At 47.4% G+C, this 19807-nt stretch overlaps 1 protein-coding gene across 1 annotated transcript; it reads right to left on the reverse strand.

Moving 5' to 3' along the window:
• Positions 1-319: 319 nt before the first annotated feature.
• ATG14 (autophagy related 14) lies at positions 320-18939 on the reverse strand. Its single transcript, XM_050334837.1, has 10 exons — positions 18722-18939; positions 13660-13722; positions 13482-13524; positions 12991-13072; positions 8791-9028; positions 8031-8260; positions 7336-7453; positions 6196-6286; positions 5980-6065; positions 320-3112 (listed from the first exon to the last, which is right to left on the reverse strand). Exons 1-10 carry the CDS (start codon positions 18937-18939, stop codon positions 2806-2808), a joined length of 1476 nt encoding a protein of 491 aa, XP_050190794.1. The 3' UTR covers positions 320-2805.
• Positions 18940-19807: the final 868 nt, after the last annotated feature.

Raw genomic sequence — 19807 nt, forward strand, 5'->3', positions numbered from 1 at the left:
CGTCACCCAGCACATGAGCAGCCCCGAGCCAGGCTCACACGAGAGATTTACCCGTTTACATGTACATAGAGGGATGTGTGTGTGTGTGTTGTGCAGGAACCCGCCCTCCTGCTCCCCTGGAGATGCAGTTATTTTATGTAAGAGTATTTTTTTAGAATGGGTATTGCTTATTTCCACCGCTGTACCACTGATTGCACTGTAACAGGTCCGGTCCCTGTGACGCTTCAAAGGCTGGAAATTCTTGTGAAAAACAGACCACACAGAAGTAACAGTTATACAACTTTAAAAATAAAAATAATAGTAATAAAAAAAATTAACTGTTAAAGATTTATTGCAATAATACAATAAAATTTAGAAAAAAAAAAAAAACAACAAAAAAAACAACCAACCAAACCATTTGTGTTCAGTTACATCGGAAGTTGCGGAGAGAGGCCGCGAGTTCTCGCAGGTGAAAAGCCACCCTCGGGTGTTCCCCCCTACGAGACCCTTTGGAGGCACCTGATTGGGGCTGGGCACCCAAAATCAGGCCCTTCCTTGGCAGCTCAAAGTGGCCACCCCAGGTCACTGGGCACGGCCAAAAGTCACGGCCTGAGCTGAAATTCCCGTGTTCGTTCCCGCTACGCGAAGTGTTTTGTAAACTCTCAGCTGGCTGCCTTCAAATATCTATAATTACAGATAATTCCTGCCCTCCCCTACCCCCCTCCCCAACCACCTGGAAAACGAATCCCACTGATTGCACTCAAGGTTTGGACACACACAGTTCTCCCTCAGCTACACATGTGCAAAACACTTTAAAAAAAACAAAACGCTGCGACTTCTGTGTTCCATTACCAAAAAAAAAGCCTTCCAGGGAAAGCCCCACCCCAAACACATTTGAACACCCTCACCGTGCCTTTGTGCACTCTCAGAAGGTGACATGGCTGCGAATAAATTATTCTGGAAAACATGGATAGGAAGTCTATGGCTTAGAAGAGTTATTGGGTTGGATTTTCTTTCCCTAAGTCGAGTCAGCGTACGAAGCTGAGTCATGGCCTGACCTTTTCGGGGCTTCGAAGTAGCACAAAGGCAGCAACGAAAGAGGGACTGAAATGCCTGTGGAATACAAAGAAAAACCCAACGAAAAAGGTGTTTAGATGGCAGGGTCCAGTGCAAAATAAATGAGGAGCCAGAAGGGGCTGCACAACATGAGCCCAGTATCCCATACTGGGCCGTGCTGGTTGCTCAGAGCTGCAAAGGATCCGAGAGCTGCAAGTCATAAAGTGCCGTGAGCCAACAGTGCCCAAACCCCCTGGGCCCTGATCAGGCTCCAGTAGCCAAGGGAGCCTGGGCTGTTCTCTTCAAACAAACCTAATTATTAGAACAAGAGAGTGGTGGGAGCGAGGGTGTTGTCCTCTAACAATATGTGTGTGTGGCTAGTGTGGAGTTAAGGGTCTTTGGTTTAAAAAAAAAAAAAAGGAAGAAAGAAAAAATTAACAGATGCCCAACCCCAAGGCCAAAGAGAAAGAGCTGCCATACAAGGGATGGGGAGGGAGGCTCAGCTGGTACCCCCTGTGTGGGGTACGGGGCAGAGTGGCAGAAACCCTCCCTCGTGGAAGGAGGGGAGGATGCTCTTACCTTGGTTGACCCTGTGGAGAAGATGTCCCAATCCTAAATGTAAACTGCATGTTGGGAGCCTCGCTGAGCAGCCCCATCCATGAGTGCTCCATCCCACAAGGCAGAGGAAGGGGAGGAGCACCTGTCCACCAACTCACCTGTCAGTGTATTCCCACCTCCCGCCGTTTCACGAGCCAGCTGCGCCAGGGAAACGAAATCAAACTTCTTGGCATTCGGTAAACAAAAAAACCACTCTCCCCCCCCCCCAAACATAAAATAGAACAGGGTTAAAAAACACATGTAGTGTGGAGAGCGTGTGGTTTCACCAAACTGGCTTGAAATGAGGTTTTTCTCATGTTAAGAAGTGGCAAGACAGTGTCGGGACCGATGGATATTATTGCAACAACGCAATCCTGTCTCAGCATCGAATGTGGGTCGAGCGAAGAGAACGTCCAGTGTTTCTTTGGTGTATGATATTAAGAGTAAAGAGCCTGTGTGCCTTGGGCAGCACAACACGAAACTTCTAGAACACCTACCAGTGGAAACAGCATGAAACAAGCCGGCTTTTCTACGGCAAAAAAACTGGGTAAAAGATTCACAGCCAAATCTAAAACGAGAGCAACTTGCTGTGTGTGAATTCCCTGCCCATGCTGATTCTTTGTATTAAAAATATGGCAACAGAGATTAGAAAACATGTTAAAAATGCATAATTTTCATGTCCCGAATGAAAAAAATTTAGAAATACGCATTTCTGCATTATGCAAGACAGATTTAAAACACACACACACAAAAGGAAAACCCTGTAAGGAGTTAAGAAAGTGGGAACTGCATTTGCACCACTGTCCAGACCGCGCCCTGAGCAGCCTCCTCTGCGCCCATCCCGATCCAAATGCTCCAAAATCTGTGTCTTCTTCAGAAAGTAGAGCTGGAGGTCGCTGGGTCCTTCGATATTCAACACAGACGGAACCAAGACACCAAGTGCCCTCATGGAATCCATCAGGAGCTAATTTACAAAATGGGCCCGTCACAGTCGCCTTGCGCAAATAAAAAGAGTTTTGTGGGGGTTTTTTTGTTTTTGTTTTTCCGGTTTACAAAACGAAAAGTCCTTGACCTTTTCTTTGTTCCAGGCACTACTAAACTGAATATGTAAGGTTTCCTACAGCACTGTCGGGGAGGGGTCCCTTCCACGGCTCCTGCGCCCCTTGTCCCCGGTTAGCGGTGCCCGGTGTAGGCCTTGAACCACGAGGTCACCGAGGCGGCGGCCGACGAGATCATCCCGCCGGCGCTGCTGCTGGCGATGGGCTGGGACGCCTGGGTGCTCTGGCTCTGCAGCATCTCCACCTGCTGCGAGGGGATGTCGCAGAACCTGGGGCTCGGCAGGTTCTCCCAGTCCGTGCCCAGGTCCGTCTCCTCGTCGCTCACGCGCTCGTCGCCGCTCTCGTCCGTCTCGCCGGCGGCGCTGGGATCCACGAACTCCATGGAGTCCTCGAGGTCGGCGCTGATTTCGAAAGGCCCGGACCTGTGGACGCGGACACAGTGAGCCCTGGGAATGCCACGGCTCTGGCATGGGCCCGGCAGAGAGATCAAACAGCCCTGTCTTTGTCAGCGGGCGGAGAAACTCACTGGCTGCAGAGCTGTGATAGGACGGGGGTGAAACAAAAACACTTGGCCAGGGAAGGGACAGGTTCCAGACCACGGAGCTGGAATGGTGGAAGAGCCGTTCTGCTTCGGCAGGGATGGTGAAACACACACTACTGATGATAACTCAGAGCTCCACTGGTGGGAATCTCAGCTTGATGTGGAACAGCTTTCCTTTCCAACACTAGCCCCGGCCAGGTGAGATGGCTCAGCTCCGTCTCTCTAACTTAGGAGACCTGGCACAACTTCCACAAAGAAGAGGAGACTTCTCACCTCACCCTGAGCAACACCTCAGCATCTGTTTCACTATGAGACACAGGACTGTGTCCAAATGGAATCTGAGTATCTCCAGCAGGGGAGACTCCACGCCCTCTCTGGGCAATCTGTTCCAATGCTCGGTCACCCACACAGGAAAATTCTTCCTCATATTCAGGTTGGAACTTCCTGTGCATCTGGTTTCTGCTCGCTGTGTCTTGTCCCATTGCTTGGCACCCCAGAGCAGAGCCTCATCCACCCTCTCGGCTCCTGCCCTTCTAAGGGACTGGATGAGGTCCCCTCTCAGTCATCCCTCAAGGCTGAGCAGTCCCAGTTCCCTCAGCCTTTCTCCATAAGAGAGATGCTCCAGTCCTGAGTGCCTGGCTCTGCTTTGAGCATGGACAAGGGGCTGGATCTCCAGGAGTCCTGGCTAAACCCACCTGCACCCTGACTCCGAGTGCCCTGCTGCCACTGCCTGGTGGGAGAAGCGATTGCATCCCGCCCCATCCCACTGCTCTGGGCTGCCTGTGCTCCAGCCCAAACCTGACTCACCTTTACTGAGCCAAAGCTGGCACTTCCAGAGGCCTGTGACCCACGGTCAGAGGCTGTGAGGGTTTCACAGAAGCACATAAAGGCACATCCCACCCCAGCGAGCAGCAGCCCTGCCAGAATTCATTCCAAAGCTGCTCAGTGAAACACGAGCACGAATTTCATGGAACCATGGAATCATTTAGGTTGGAAAAGAACCCAAAGATCACCAACTCCAACCATAAAATACAGTAACGCAGGCAAAAGTGTTTCTCCAGCCTTAGTGGGAGAAGGAGCCTGAAGCAGCAGTTTAGCATGGAAAATTTTAATCCAGACAATTAAAGCTTGGTAGAATTGTATGTGTATGAAAACAGCAGCGTATAGAGGAGATTATCAGGCAACTAAATGCTTAGATATCTAAAGGAAAATAGAGAGAGCTGCTTGCTGCAAACTTCGCAGCCAGCTTAGAAATTAAAGACCAACACTCCCCTTTCCTAATCCAGGAAGGAATGGGAGCGCTGCCTCCTGGCAAAGTGTTTTGCTTAACAAGGCAACATGAGAGGAGAGTCATCAGGTTTGAGGCCAGAAGGGACCATTAGATCATCTCAGGTGACCTCCTCTGTAACAAAGGCCACCCCGTTCCACCCGTTCTCCCTGTCCCTAGCCCAGTGACTCCTGCCTGGTGACAGCACCCACTCCAGGAGCTCACCCAGCCCTGGCAGGACGACAGAAGGAAGCAGAATCCCCACCTTCATTCTTGTGGGCAATCAACCTGTGCTTCAGGCACATGTGCCTCATTTCAGCCAGCTCATACCCTGTGCTCCCAGTGGTGTCTCTGCAGCCATTCCACAGTCTGGGAGACACTTTATCCAACTCTCCTCTAACCCCTTCTTGCACTACCTGGATTCAACAGATGCACCTGGAGCTCTCTGACAGCTGCACAGGTACCCACTGTGACCCCTGGACCTTTTACAGTAGCTGCTTTCCAGGACACAGTTCTCCATCCTCTGGGTATTTCCTGCACTCTCCCTGTTTTTGCAGCAGCAAGCACAGATTTTTTTTTTTTTAATTTTTTTTTTCCAAACCAAGCTGTATTACAAAGATTTGGCTCCCCATGTCTTTGGGCTGAATCAGTAGGGGGTATACCCAGAGAACACAAGGTAAGCAGGGAGAGGCAGTTCCTCTCAGTGGCACTGCAGGTTTTTGAATAAAACTAGATCTGTACACGAGAACAAAGGGGAAAAGTAGATTTCAGAACACTACATTTAAGGGGGAATGGAGTCACATCAAACAAATATTTGCAGACTGTCTCAGGAACAAGTGACTTGTGGCTGGATTATCCCAATGGGAAATGAATGTTGTTTGCTTTCTTATATTTAAGTTGTTAAAAAAGAAAAGAAAAAAATATTATTAAACCTGGTGTGTGCAAGGCCAGGAACTGACGTTCTTTTCGTCATGTACTAAGTTAACAGAAGAGTTGTCTTTAATCTTAATTTACATATAAATTAATATCATTTGAAGTGTCAGCTTTGGTCTAGGGAGCTCACTGACTGGGAGTATTTTGGGAAAGGTCTGCCTAGGATTCTTGTCAGGGTTTTTCCTGCTGGATGCTCTCAGGTATTCACATGTTGGCAAGGCGTGGGCAGGGTCATATTTGGAGCATGGCAGGGCTGCCTGGCATATGTGCTGCTGTTCCCTGGAGGGAAGGAGTTCCTGCTTCTGGCCATAGGGGAAATAAGTCCATCATCAGCTACCAAGCCTCCAGCTGGGCCTGCCACATGCTGAGCCACAGCAAACACACGTCTTTGGAATATAATTTCCTACTCAGGATCCCCTTTGCCTGTCGTCTCCTCCTGTAAACACCCTGAATTCAGCAGAAGAGAATTTCCCTCACAAGGAACAAGGCAAAGGCATAAATTCAGAAGGGATTCAGCCACAAGAGAGTTGAGATTTTGCTCTCCTTACCTGCCCAAGTTCTCAGTGTCCGGGCTGACCAGGTACATAAGGTTCCTGAGGGTATGCAGTGGGTGCAGCAGATCTAAATTTACATGCTGCCAAGGGGGGAAGGGGGAAAAAAAAACAACCAAAAAACAAAGACATGATCAGCTCCTGGAGGAAACCAGCAGGCACAGTTGGTATTTTAAAAGCCATTTAAAGAAAGCCAATGTGCATTCCCCCTACCTGAGAGAAGCAAAGGTGAAGGATATTAGCATTCAGCTTCTTCACTGCCCGTGTGAACCTGTGTCTGCTGAGATTCTCTCCACAGAACTCGCTGTTAAAACACACATAAAGACACAGAAAGCAATATGCTGTGAAAATACACTTACTGGAGACTTGGTTAGAGTGTACAGACAGTTTTAGAGTGCTCAGGAGATTAATTTTCCACCTGCCAAGAGTGGTAGCATTTTATCAACAAGCACTGCTTGCCCGGTCTCACAGGACAGGTGGTGCAAACGGTATGAAACCCAAAGATCCACTGCGGCCAAACTGTTTCAGGTCTCCTTTTAAATCCTTGCATCATTCCCTGTTCCCAACCTTTCCCTTCTGTGAAGGCTGAGGACCCAAACGAAATCACAGAATGGTTTGGGTGGGAAGGCACACTCAAAATCACCCAGCTCTAACCCCCTGTCACAGGGTGGAAGGAAAAGCCGAAACCCTCCACACAATTTTAGAGCCCTCACTTTGAAACCCACTATTTGAAACACTTTTTTAAAAGAGTTTCAGCAGCATATTTGGGACCCATGGAAGACTGATCAGGTCTACAGCTCCTGTACAAATAAATCCACCTGCTCCACACAGACATCAAAAATTTCACAGTGCTTTTCATCCCAAGCGGGGTTTGTGCAATGCACTCCCGGATCTGGCAGCCAGGTATGTTCCCCACGGGTGGTTTATCCCACAGGGAATTACAGTCCTGGCGTGTTACAAGGCCTTGCCTTACAGCACAGAATGTAGCAGAGCTATTCAGGAGCTGCTGGATGGGGCTGGGATATTGTGAAGCACAGTGGGGGTCCATAAAAATGAGAAGTGCTATTCGTGGACTTGTCATGTTTCATTTCTAATTTGATGGTGCTGAATACACCAATGAGGAAGGTGTTATTTCCAGCTGGGATGGCTGGTCTACCCTCTCAGGAGGTAAAAAAGGAGGGACTGTTAACTGTGGTCTAAAATCCTACTACTGCTTTCCTCAAACAGCCCAAAAATTCACGAGCCATCATTGTTACCATAAAATCCGTTCCCATTCATGACTTTGTTCCCCAAACCAAACTGACTGAGGATCAACCCAGACTGGCCACTGCTTCACCTCTCGTGTTTACTTGCCTGTTGCAGAGCTTCTTGGGAAGGTTTACATCAAGTATGAGAGACAAAGTGTTAACAAGCTGAGTTGCATAGCACAGTGCAGCACTGATGGTATGAGCAGGGTTATTATGCTCCATATCTAAAAGAAACAAAAACAACATGAAAGTCTCGTTTGAAAGTGAAGCCTCGGTGGGTGTGTTAATGTGTTACTGAAGTCTACCCTGGCAAATGTCAGCTGTAAGTATGGAAAAGCAGCCTGAATCTAGCAATCGTTTACAATGAAATCTGTCAGAAGTTGGAAGAAAATAGTAGTTCTTGGAATTCCTGTTAAGATGACGGCATGTGAACCATGTCAAAACTGTGAATAATTAACTTTATTTCTCTATTACATTGTGCTCTGTGTCCCAGTGAGCATTTCCTGCAGAAGTGGGTTTCAGCAGACTAGTCATAACATCACAGAATGGTTTGGGCTGGGAGGGACCTTAAAGCTCATCTCGTTTCACCCCCTGCCACGGGCAGGGACATCTTCCACTAGCCCAGGTTGCTCCAAGCCCTTTCCAACCTGGCCTTGGACACTTCCAGGGATGGGGCAGCCACAGGGACCTTAAAGATCACCCAGTTCCAACTGGGCAGGGAACATTTCCCCTATAATCCCTCTGCTGGTGTTTATTTCTGACTGAGAGTTTGGGTGAGAGCAAAGGGACCTCGCTCCTTACCAGGTCCTTGCGTGGTCTTCTTCTCTTCCACCCAGCTGTAGTAGGCCGAGTAGTCGCCGTTGTTGGGGAGGGTGATCCAGGGCCCCGTGATGCTGATGCTGGTGTCCCCGTTGTGGTCGTCACACACCCACCTGCCCGAGAGGTAGGTGGTCCTGCGGGCCTCGGCCAGCTTGCTCACAGTGCTCGAGGTCATGGCGCTGTCGCCCTCGGACGACGCGTCCGCGGGGTCTCTGCGGGGAGTTTTAAAAATGTGATCAAATAATTCACAGCAGGCACCCAGCCAGGTTCCAGCCAGGGCAAGGATTCTTGTGGAGAGCGCTCCTGCCCAACTTCTTATTCCCAACACCGCTTTCCTTGGTTCTGGGGTTTTTTAATGGCTTATTGTGGTGAAATCACAGAGTGGTCTGGGTTTGGAAGGGACCTTAAGGCTCATCTCATTCCACCCCAGTGCCACGGGCAGGGACACCTTCCACTGGAGCACGCTTGCTCTAAGCCCTGTCCAACCTGGCCTTGAGCACTTCCAGGGATGTGAATCCATATTTTAAGGAAGTTTACGCAGGACACATAGATTAGATCATTCAGCAGGGAGATGGAAGTACCTCCAGATTCTGCTGTGCTGGACCTCTATCTCTGGGGAACACACCTCCTCCTCCCCACCATGCTAAGAGAGCCTGAGCCTCTACCTTAGACGGACCACCCCTCACTTCTGGGTGTCTAAAGCCAAGCCCAACGAGTCCAAAAAGGACCAGCCTTCCGTCACCTCATGCTTGTCTTCACTTCTTCGATGGGGAAGATGACCGAGGTGAGCTCCAGGATGTGTGTCCTGCGCAGGTTCGCCAGGTGCTCGTACTGGGTTTTCAGCTCGTAGGTTTTCTTCTCCACCAGGTCCCCCAGCCTGCGGTTGTGCCTCTGGATCTTCTCCTTCTTCTCCTGGTGCCGCTGGGCCCGCCGGTAATGCTTCTGGTTCTCCTCCTTGATCCTCAGCAGCCCCTCCGTGTCTGTGGGAGCAGCAGCAGATGTTACCCTTGGGAGAGGAGCTCGTGGCAAAGCTTGAGACAAAGCTTTATTAATATTTAGGGAAAACAAGATCTGTAGCAGCCTAAAACAGAAAAAATCCCGTTAAACTATTAACATCTTCCAGCTGCTCGGTGGCACGATTTTTTTTTTTTTTTTTTAATCTTCTCTGAAGGTCTCCAAAGAGACTGCAACTGGGATTATTCTTTCCCTGTCTTCTACCCAGCTATTTTTGGATCTGGAGCAGAAAAGCCAAGATTTCCCAGTTTAATTAAACTCTGAGGTAATCATCCTGACAGAAATAGCCTGACTGTACATGTTTGCACGGTGCTGGCCAAAAAGCCAGGCCCTGCTTGCAGCCAAAATCAAGCGCAGATAGCATCTTCATTCACCATTTCTGGCACCTCTGCTGCTGTTAGTGTGTCTTATTTGAGCTTTACACTCATGGCAGTGCTCTTAAAGCACTTGGATCCCAAGGGTGTAAACCCCTTTTTTCCACAGGGAAATCCACTGGCTATCTCCCTTTCCAGTCCCAAAACCAGAAATGTGCTCATGCACTGAAGTGCTGCAAACCTCCTGGATTCACTCCCATGCATCAGGCTTGGAAAAAATTTCCTTCAAGAGCATCTTGAAGCATCGAAGGTTGGACCTGATGATCTTAGAGGTCTTTTGCAACCTTAGTGATTCCGTGATCTGCTGATTCTGCTATAAAAATAACTGACTGCAGTAGTGCTTCCAAAAACCTGCGGTGCGACAGACAGTCAGTCACCTCTGCCTTTCACAAGCACAGGAAAAGGCTTCTTACACGCTCTCCAAATAAATGTCTATAAAACTGTCAATTCACCCTGGTTTGAAGGGTGCCTGACCCTGCAGGCACAGAGGCTGCTTTCTCTGAACATCAGGAAATTATCTCCAGCCATCTGAGCTGCTGCAATCCACGATGTGTCCGGTAGGAAGGAAGATCCGATACGTGGGAGACACAAAGTCCCGAACTAAAGAAGGTGAGAATAGTTCCACCATGCAGAAAAGAACTAATATTCCCCAGGTTGATAAATTAATTGACCCCTGTTAGAGAAGCAGTGGTAAAACCAACTTTTCTCTGACAATCCCCATGTGTCAGCTGTAATTCCTTTAAGCATTCCTCTATGCCAACAGAAAATCAATTAACGCTCGCATTCGTATTCCCAAACTCTCTCTTTGCATAAAGAATAAGAGAGAGAAGAGGAAGAAAACATCCATCTGTTCAATTTTCACATTCATGTACTTGAAAGGCTACTTTTTCACAGAGTGATCTCCCTTCCCTGCAGGTCCAACAGCAATTATTTGAGAGCAGGGGACGTCACTGCACACACATTTCCTCCTTGGAAGTCCCAGTGCAGAAACAACTGTCCTTTTTTTTTCTGTGCACAGCACCTCTGCTTTATGACCCAGTTTATGAGGTGATTAAAACTTGTCCCCGGGAGTATTTCAGGACAGCACTCTGTCCCACATGCCTGCTCTGGCTGATAAATGCAAGCCCAGGCACCCTGATCTCTGCCCAGAGAGGGTTGCCAGCCTGTCTCCTTGAACTGCTCTCCACACACAGAAGGCAAACACACACGGATTTTAAAACATTATTTTCAGAAGTGCCAGTTATTGAAGTCTCCAAGAGGGTCAACCCCAAAAGCAGGAAGCCAGTGTTCTAGAAATTGTTCTTATTTCGGAAAACTAAACTATGCCCCATCCAAGAGAAGAGAAACAACCTTTTTACACTTTCTACTGTGGCCCAAGAGTGAACCAAGTTGGGTTCCTGACCTACTGGCTACTCACGGCAAGAGTTAATTTTAGATCTATCTAGAGTAATTTTGGGATAACTGAGCTAACAGCAGGTTGGTTGGGCAGTAGTTAGCTCAGCTGGTAGGTTAAATCTAATCAAGTTCACTGTGAATCAAGACAAGTTGCAAAAGTTGCAGATAACACACTTCACAGAGGAGCAGAAAAGAGGAGGAATCCACTCCCTGGTTGGTGCAAACATTCTGCCACCTTCAGAGCTGCACTTTGAGAAAAGGGGACTAAGTTCCTCAAAGTCACATTGATTTCCTCTTTTCCTTTCTTCTCAGGATAAAAATTAGTCAGGATCTCCAAAATAATAACCTTCTACCTACTGAAAACCTTGTTTTTCTTCACCTCCCCATTCCCTAAACCAAACACCAATTTTCTTAGCCATTCTTGGTGTTTTATTCTCAATACTCTCTTCCAGAATTTTTCCAGTTGATCTGTATCTTTTCTTCAGTTGCTCAGGTTGGGACACCAGACTTCCACTGAGGCAACACCAATGCTGGGCACAGCAGGACAACTCCTTCCATGTTAAATACAACACTTGCACTGCTTAACCCAGAATGAGGCCTGAAGCTTTCTGGAGAAGCAGGAGATTGATTAATTTTTATTTAATTTGCAATTCCCCAGATCCTCTCCTGCCAAATCTCACCAGCATCCCCCACTTTGGGTTCATTTTTCTCTTGCCTAAAAAACAACGTGCACTCAGCTTTGTCCCTTTCAGATGATGTTGATTATTTATCATCTGCATGACTTTGAGCCTGATTCTCTTCTCTGCAGAAGTCGTATCATCATCCACCTTGGCTTCCTCCACTCCACCTTCTATCCCACCATGTGAGCTATCATGGGATACACTGAGCAGAACTGGGCCAGAACTGGCTCCGGCTGAGCTCCACCTGCCTCATCTCCTCGGTCTGACCACTGTCACCACTCTTTGAAGGCAGCTTTTCTAACCTTTTGTGTCAGCCTTGCAGGGACTACAGAACAAATGTCTCTGTTTGCTCATGAGACAGCTTCAGGTAGGGCCCAAATCCATCCTCCATCCTTTGAAAACAGGGACTGTTTTCACTCTGTTTCTTGGGACATCCTCTCTCATGTGTTTCCAAGTGCTCCAGACCACTTCAGCCTGTTCCTTAACTTCCACAAGGCCTTGCTGACACAACCAAAATAACACTTAGCTGTCTGCTTCCTTTCCTCAGCCTGCAGTCCTCTCATGATGTCAAATTCAATCTGGCTAAGCAGCTGATCACGTTTGCTTTGTGGAAAGATGAAGCAAAGGCAGCTCTAAACGCTCCAGACTTCTCTGCACTGTTACTTGCTCTCATTCCTGTTAATTAACAGACTTGGCTACTCCTTCACCTTCTACTTATTATACATTTCCTATTGTTAGTATCCATCCTCCCTTAACTGAACATCACTGTGCATCTCAGCCTTTTTGCTGTGATCACTGCAAGCCTGTGCTGCTCCTTCACAGCTGTTCTCAGGTTCTTCCACTCCCTGTATGGCTCCTCTTGAATTCCAAAGTCATAAAAACATCCCTGATTCCACCAATGTGCTTCTGAATATGCTTCCTCTACTTCTTTTGCAGGAGGCTGGTAAGGAATGGTGCATCTTGACCCTACAGATTTAGTGTTGAACATCCAAGGAGTTTCTGAATGGAGCAACTCACCTGCCTAAAAAGTGTTTCAGTGACTCTTGCTCCAGTGGGATTTTGGGGTTTTTAGACAGGTGTGGGTTAAAATTCAGCAGTTTCACCAGATCTGTAACAGCTGCAGAGCTGTTTGCTCCTCTTTATCAAGAGGAAGTGATCAGAAACACTACCCTGAATAAAGCCATCTCCTGGGACACAGCCCAAGTCACAGCCTGCTAAGCATTTACTTTTAAAGCTGTTGCAAAGCGATCTCCATCCAGCTGAATAACGCCTGCTGTTTGCTGATTAAAACCCACGCATGAAAAGGTTAAAATCCACTCACCAATTCGCCTTCAAGTTGATTTAAGGAGCAAAGGTTTGCAAATTCACTGTTGTTTGTTTTTTTTTTCTTTTAAATTAAAGCTCAAATTCACCTCAATTGATTTTTCACTCTAAGGCACGGGGAGTTTTTCACTTCACAAAAGCAGGGGCATTACTCACGTCTGGTCATTTCGTCATTTTCTTTGCAAATGGTCTGTTTCAGCTGCTCAATCCTCATCTTGCAGGACATTATTTTCCATCTCTGGAAGAAAAAAAGAACATTCAGCAACTCTGGGGCACAGAAATTACTTCAAACACACCGACTAATAATTAGCAACAAAGGCAGCAGCTTTAGTGCACAAGTAGCAGGATGTTCTTAAATGGATCAAACAACTAAATATTTCATAGCAGTGTTTTGTGCACAGAAGAATGCCACAAACAAAATAGTATAAAGTCAATCAGTAAAATTAAGTTATTGAACAAATATCTAGGGAGAAATGGAAAACACTGACAGTTTGGAGCACTCTGCTTGCAGGGCCAATTTCAGTTTTGCTTACAGCAGGGTTTTTGGGAAAGCAACACGATGCCCCCAAGGTAAATTGTAACTTCAAGCTACGAGATCCAGGAATTCAGAGAGTTTAAAAACCCGTGGAACACTTGGAGCAACTCACCAGCTGATCAGTTATCTCTTTCCCTTCCATGGCCTTCAAAACACTAGAGGAAAAAACACGATTGAAAGTTTTATGACTATCTGGACTGGGTCTGTCTCCAGCAACAGTGCATTAGAGAGACTGTTCTGCTTTTATGAGAGTTCTTAGAGTTCATATTCATTTAATAACTTCAACTTACTGTTTTTGGAATTCTCTCTGTTTGGTTTTAAGATGCATCAGCCTTTCTTTCTTGTCCGAAAACCTGGAAGAGATTAAAGGCTTTTATTGATATTTTGCACAATACAACGCTTGTAAGTTGTCTGAAAAGATAAAAAGACCGAAGCTTGTGGGATTCTCCAAACCTCAACTATCTGTCTTCATCTTGGGAAGTAATGGCTCAATGTATAAAACTCTTGCAGAATTCTGGAGCACGTGTCTCACTGGAATTGCAACACAATCTCTAAGATGGGGAAACATCAGTGCTGGATTAACAAACTTGTAAGCAAATTACCACTGTATCTAGATTTATAGCTTAGAAATATCAACACTTTGTGTACTAGGAAAAATACAATACTTTAAAAACCTTTAGTAACTGGAGAAATTAATAGTACTATCTCAGATAGTCCAAATGGCTGCTTTCAGCTCTGCTTCACTGCATGTCTGAGGTATGGGAGCTGCAAAGAACTGACCAGAAAGGAATTTTTTTAGGATTCATCATCCTGTGTTTTCACCCTTTGAAGATGCAGCAGCCATGTTCTGCCCCCCTCCATGTTCCACAGTGTCTTGGGAAATAGATCTAAAGAAAATACGAGCAATGCAGATGGAGAAATTGCAACGAAGCAAGAAGAGACAAAGCTGAATGTGAGAGCAAACAGCAAAGGGGGGAGCCAAGAGATTTAAACATAAGCAGTGGCAAGTGTGCTTTGTCTCCTTGTGCTTGTGTGACAGCACCGTCCTGACCTGCACCTCAAAAGTGCATTTTGAGTTAAGCCCAGGTATGAAAAACAATTCCTTCTATGTAGAATTGCCAATTTCATCCTAGAGGATGAATTTGGTTTAATATTTGTGGATGCCCCATCCCTGGAAGTGTCCAAGGCCAGGCTGGACAGGGCTTGGAGCAACCTGGTCTAGTGGAAGGTGTCCCTGCCCGGGTCAGAACAAGACGATCTTTAAGGTCCCTTCCAGCCCAAAGCATTCCATGATTCTATGATTTTACCTACAACCTAACGACCCTTTATTTCAGGGATCTTAATTTAGAAAGAACAACACGGTTCAACTGACAGGATGGCATCTTGGGCCTCCCTCTCCGCTCACCTGTGGGTTTGATTTCAGGTGAAACTTTAAATTGCTTCGCTTTTTTCCTCCAAGTGCTGAAATCTGAGGGCTTGGTGGCTACCTTTGGGTTCAGAGAGCGTGTAATCACCCTTCCAGATGACATTAGCACTAGAACAACAACAAAACCACTGGCTGCTGCTTCTGCAGTCAGGCAAAAATATCTGTTTTCCTTCCAAAACAAACCAAAACCAAACGCAGGTGCTTGGCATAAAAGCCAGAGGCCACACGTGAGCCAGAGGAATGCGGTGCAACTGGAGTCCAGCTGCTCACCCCAGTTCTTCCTGTGCGTCCTCACCCCAGGAGTCAGCATGGGAATGACAAAAGGCACTCCAAGAGCCTCCTGTTTACCACAGGGCACTGCACACCTACTGCACCCCGACCTTTGGCTGCAACCAAAAAAAAAAAAAAAAATCCCTTGGCCCAGAAACACAGAGCTCAGCAGTCCCACAGCGAGGGAGCGCTGGGGTAATTTGGCAGCCCTTGTTTTCAGAGCTGGATTAATGGGCACTGAACAAAAATCACCCAGCTCACGTCCACCACATCAGCAAGAAGCTGAATGAACTGTCAAGAACCTGGGAGGGAATTAAGTGCTTGCTGTGGAGGGGAGACAGAAGTATTTGTGAAAGCCTGTAAAAGTCACAGCTCGCCACGTGATGTCAAACAGCTCCTACCAACTTCTTCAGCAGGTTTCTCCCCAAGGAAACATTTCCATTTCTTTATATAGCTCCCATTTTAATTGCATCTCATCGTGCAAACTCATTTTTTCTTTATATATCTTTTAGCCTTTCCATTTGGCACAGAAACAAAACTTCGGATGAACTATTATAGGAACTCCCATAAAATGTAAACCAAGAGGGGAGAACATCTCAAATTACCCATTAAATGCTTCTCTTTCCTCAAGCCTTATCACATTAAGCTGAGATTTTCTAGGGTTACCTGGCTTATTTCCACATGTTCATAATTAGGGAGAAGCAACCAGAAAGAGAGATTTCCTAATCCACGGGGAGTTGATTAATGCTGAAGGAGTTGAGGGCAGCAATATTACTGTACATATTCACTATAATAAAACTCCCTCGCTGTGAAAAGTCACTACTCCCAATCACAACCCACAGCTTAAAGAATTCAGACAATCATATTGTCTCTGGCTTTTGCCCTCTGCAGATACATAAAGCAAAGCAATTCAGCAGGTCTGTGAAATACACTCTGAGAATTTACCCCTATGACAGGCTGGGGGGACACTCCTGGGAGGAAGAAGAGTCTCTGAGCTGAAACCATCACCAGGATGCCACCCTGGCTTTTGGAATATGCAGCACGTTAGTAATGAAAAGAAGAACGCCAGAGATTATTTTACTGGAGGACTTGTGGACTACTCATCCTTAATTGTAGTTCTCCTTTCAATAATTAATCTCAGCAGCTCCTCGGTCTCTCCCCCCCTCACAGATAACAGGGTGTGATTTTTGCCAGACAGATGAAAAACTTCGATTTTACTGGAACTTTTTTTAAAAAAATTAGCACACAAAATAGTCCAGCGAAACCTGAAATAATCAGAACATGAACTAATTTGTCTTGCTACAAGAAAATTCTAAAAATAAACCACAGTTGGATACAAGGAGTCACACTTGCTTTCTTTACTTTTCACTAGAAAGACAAGGATCCTTTTTTTCGCCCCCCTAATCTGTAACACTTAAAAAAGGCAAATAGGAAGCCCAAATGCCCCCACACACTTCCACATCCTGAATTTTCTCACACCAGGTCACCCAGCAAAGCCCTTGCCATGACCCTGTCAGCCTCCTCCAGCACCAGCTGATCTAAAATTAACCCAGGCACTACTAGAAGGCATAAAATAAACAAATAAATAACGATGGCAGTAAACACAACCCGAGATCCAGCCAGCTCACTGCACCTGTCCCTGCACGGCTTTGGTCACCGTGAAAAACGTCTCTCCCTCTTTCAGTGCTCACATCCCAAGACATTCGAGACGTTCAGAGGGGAAACCAGGAAAACTGACCTCAGAAGCGTCTCACTCCTCCATCAGTCGTTCAAAATATTAATTAAAGAAAGCAGACAAACTGTTTCAAGCACAGTTTAAAAAAATAATCCCATTATCTTCCAAATGCAAGAAGAAACCCAAGGTTTACAGAGCTTTGTGCCCACACTGAGCATCCCCCCTGACATCAAGCAGGTTGTTCACATTGTGCTACTCATACAGGTGTGTTGTTCCTTTAATTCATTAAAATAAATGTGCCATTTCCAACGAATTGCACTCCTGCAGTTCATTCATGGAAAGTTCTGAGCAGGAGGAGAAACAAAGCCTGGGGGAAATCGAGCGTATATAGGGAGGCCCCGGGATAATAAAATAGCAGTTCCACGGATGGAACTGTGATGTCCAGGCAGAAGGGAGGAATAAAGGCAGAGAAAATAGAGAGACTTAAATTCCTGCAGTTAAGGAACACTGGACAAATATACAGAAGATTTTTCTAGCCACAGACAAATACAGAAAAGCTGATCCTGTGCCACGTGAGAAGACATGAGGAGGATAAAGGGGTTTGTTGGTTTGTTTTCCAACAAGCTGTTGCTTCTCCTGACTTTGGCTAAAGCTGCTTCTCTATGGCTTCATTTTTCTGATGGGCAGAGACTTCTTAAGCCTTGATTAATACAGAACAACAGTAATTTCAACTCTAACAAAGGCTACAATTGGATTTCTGTAATCAAACCTGATGTTTAGCCAAAATCTTACGGCTACAAAAAGGTAGGGAAAAAATCCCCTTGGTTTATGTTCCAAACTCCAAATCCAATTTTTTTCATGGAAGCTACAGATAACCCCAAGCAGTTTCACGTAGATACAAGTTTTCCACCTATTCTGGAAAGATTAAATACAGCTTGTGGTTCTATAATATATATAAATAAAGGGAAAGCCCATCCAGCGGGCAGGCCAAGGTCTCAGATTTCCGAGCTGACTCACACTGGCTGACATCCTCCACCCACTCCCACGGATGTCAGTGGGAGAAAGACACCACTGTCCCCTTGTTTCTCGGGACATAACAAGCCTATGGATCGAGGGCACCACCACAGCACACACTGCTCACCACCACCCTCCCAAAAATAGCTCCAGGGATCACTCCCAACAGCTGCTAACGAAGCCACCAACGAAGGGCCAAGAACACGAGCGCCAGCCAAGAATCAGAGCTATTCCAGTCGCGGCGCTGGAAGACTTTTTAAGAATCTGGGATGGCCACGCTGTGAACGACAGCAATGGAGGAGCCATCTGAGTCATACAATGAGAAAATTTGTTTATGGCCATAGCACTCATCCTCGGTGCTCCAGGAGGGGCAGGACAGCCCGTGATTAACTCAAGCAGAGTGTTTTGTTTTTTGGTTTTTTTTTTTTTTTGTAATCCTAAAAGGAGGGCCACGGTTAGGACCACATAAATAGACAAGAAAGTATTTATTTTTTTCTTACACAGCTTTCCGATTTTGTCTAACGATGTAGAAACCGGCCAGCTTAAGGCGAGTTGCCGAAAACAATTAACACGTTTGAAATAACTTAATGCTCGGGTATTTTTTCGTCCTGAATTGTTTGGAGCTCCTGTGGCCACCCCGACACGGGCACACCTGCTGAGAGCTACACCTGACTAAGTGACAGTCAGGGCAATGAACTGTTAATTATTACTACAATTATTATTATTTTAATGGAAATAAGGGGAACGTGCCGAGGGTCCCGCTCCGCCCGACCCCACCAGGCGGCCCCAGGGCCGCTCCCTCACCCCACACCCAGAGCCCCCCGAGCCCCATTCACCTCCCCCGGCCCCGAGGGACAACCCGGCCCCCATCGGAGCTGAGGAGGCGCATCCCAAGGGCCACCCGACCGCCGGGGCAGGGGATGGAGAGGTGGGGGTGGTCCCGTCCCCCCCTCAGCGCCGCCGGTACCTCTCGGAGTCGCGCCCGTCGAAGAAGACGAAGTCGCCGCTCTGGACGCACTTGGCGCAGGTGAGGCGGCGGCGCGTGGTGTTGCAGAGCGGGCACCGCTCCACCGCCACGTAGAGCCCCTCGGCGTCCTCGTCGGCGCCCCGCAGGGCCCCGGCCCCGGCGCCGCTGCCCCCGCCCGGCCCCGCGGGCTGCGGCCGGCGGCCGCTGGGAGCCGCCATGATGGGCCGCGCGTCACGTGGGGCCCTTGTTGTCGGGCAGGGGATTGTGGGGAGCGGCGCCTGAGGCGGCGGGAGGGGAGCGGGGTTGGGAGGGAGAGGCGCGGGTCGAGCTCGGCGGGGAAAACGCTGCTTTTGGGCGTAAAATGCGCCCTTTTTCCTTGGGCGGGAGGGATGAAAACAGCCCCTGCCCTGCTCGCGGAGCGTGTTGTGTTCCGGCCCCCGGGGGCCTCGCGCGTTCATCTGCGCCATAGCCGGTCCCTGACACCGCTGTGGGGACCCTGCATCCCTATATCATGGAATGGTTTGGGTGGGAAGGGGGCTGGAAGATCATCTTATTCCACCCCCCTGCCATGGGCAGGGATACCTTCTACTATCCCAGGTTACTCCAACCCTGTTCAGCCTGCTTGGACACTTCCAGGGATGGGGCAGCCACAGCTTCTGTGGGCAACCTGTGCCAGGGCCTCCCTCCCCTCACAGCCAAGAATTTCTTCCCCATATCCAGTCTAACGCTCCTTCTGTCAGTGTGAAGTCATTCCCCCTTCTGTATCTAATGGGAAACACCAGGAACATATCTGGGACAGAGCCCAGGTAAGCCAGAATAGCTTCAAGCAATATTCCAAGTAAAAGCCCCAACCCCAATGTCAAAACAGGCCCTTGGGTGTATTTTTTTAGTGGTGTGTGTTTTTTTTGTTTGTTTGTTTTTTTTGGTTTGGTTTTTTGTTTGCTTGTTTTTTTGGTTTTTTTTTGTTTTTTTGATAAAGAGATTCCCAGCCTGTATTGTTTCCCTTCCCAAGTGTTATCAAACACTAGCAGGAACGGCACTATGGAGAGCAGAACAAAGACTGTTGGTTTGAAGACAAGAGTTACC

Source organism: Myiozetetes cayanensis, unplaced genomic scaffold (assembly GCF_022539395.1).
Source record: "Myiozetetes cayanensis isolate MyiCay16 unplaced genomic scaffold, myiCay2020 scf6-25, whole genome shotgun sequence".
Lineage (NCBI taxonomy): Eukaryota > Metazoa > Chordata > Aves > Passeriformes > Tyrannidae > Myiozetetes > Myiozetetes cayanensis.

What these genes read in the sequence shown, in the direction of transcription:
- ATG14 (XM_050334837.1), bottom strand. Translation starts at nt 18,939, where the DNA reads ATGGCGGCTCCCAGCGGCCGCCGGCCGCAGCCCGCGGGGCCGGGCGGG. An exon ending in GAAGACCACGCAAGGACCTG is followed by an intron (nt 7,454 to 8,030) that starts GTAAGGAGCGAG and finishes TGTTTCTTTTAG; the next exon opens with ATATGGAGCATAATAACCCT. An exon ending in CCCAAGAAGCTCTGCAACAG is followed by an intron (nt 6,287 to 7,335) that starts GCAAGTAAACAC and finishes GTGTTTTAACAG; the next exon opens with CGAGTTCTGTGGAGAGAATC.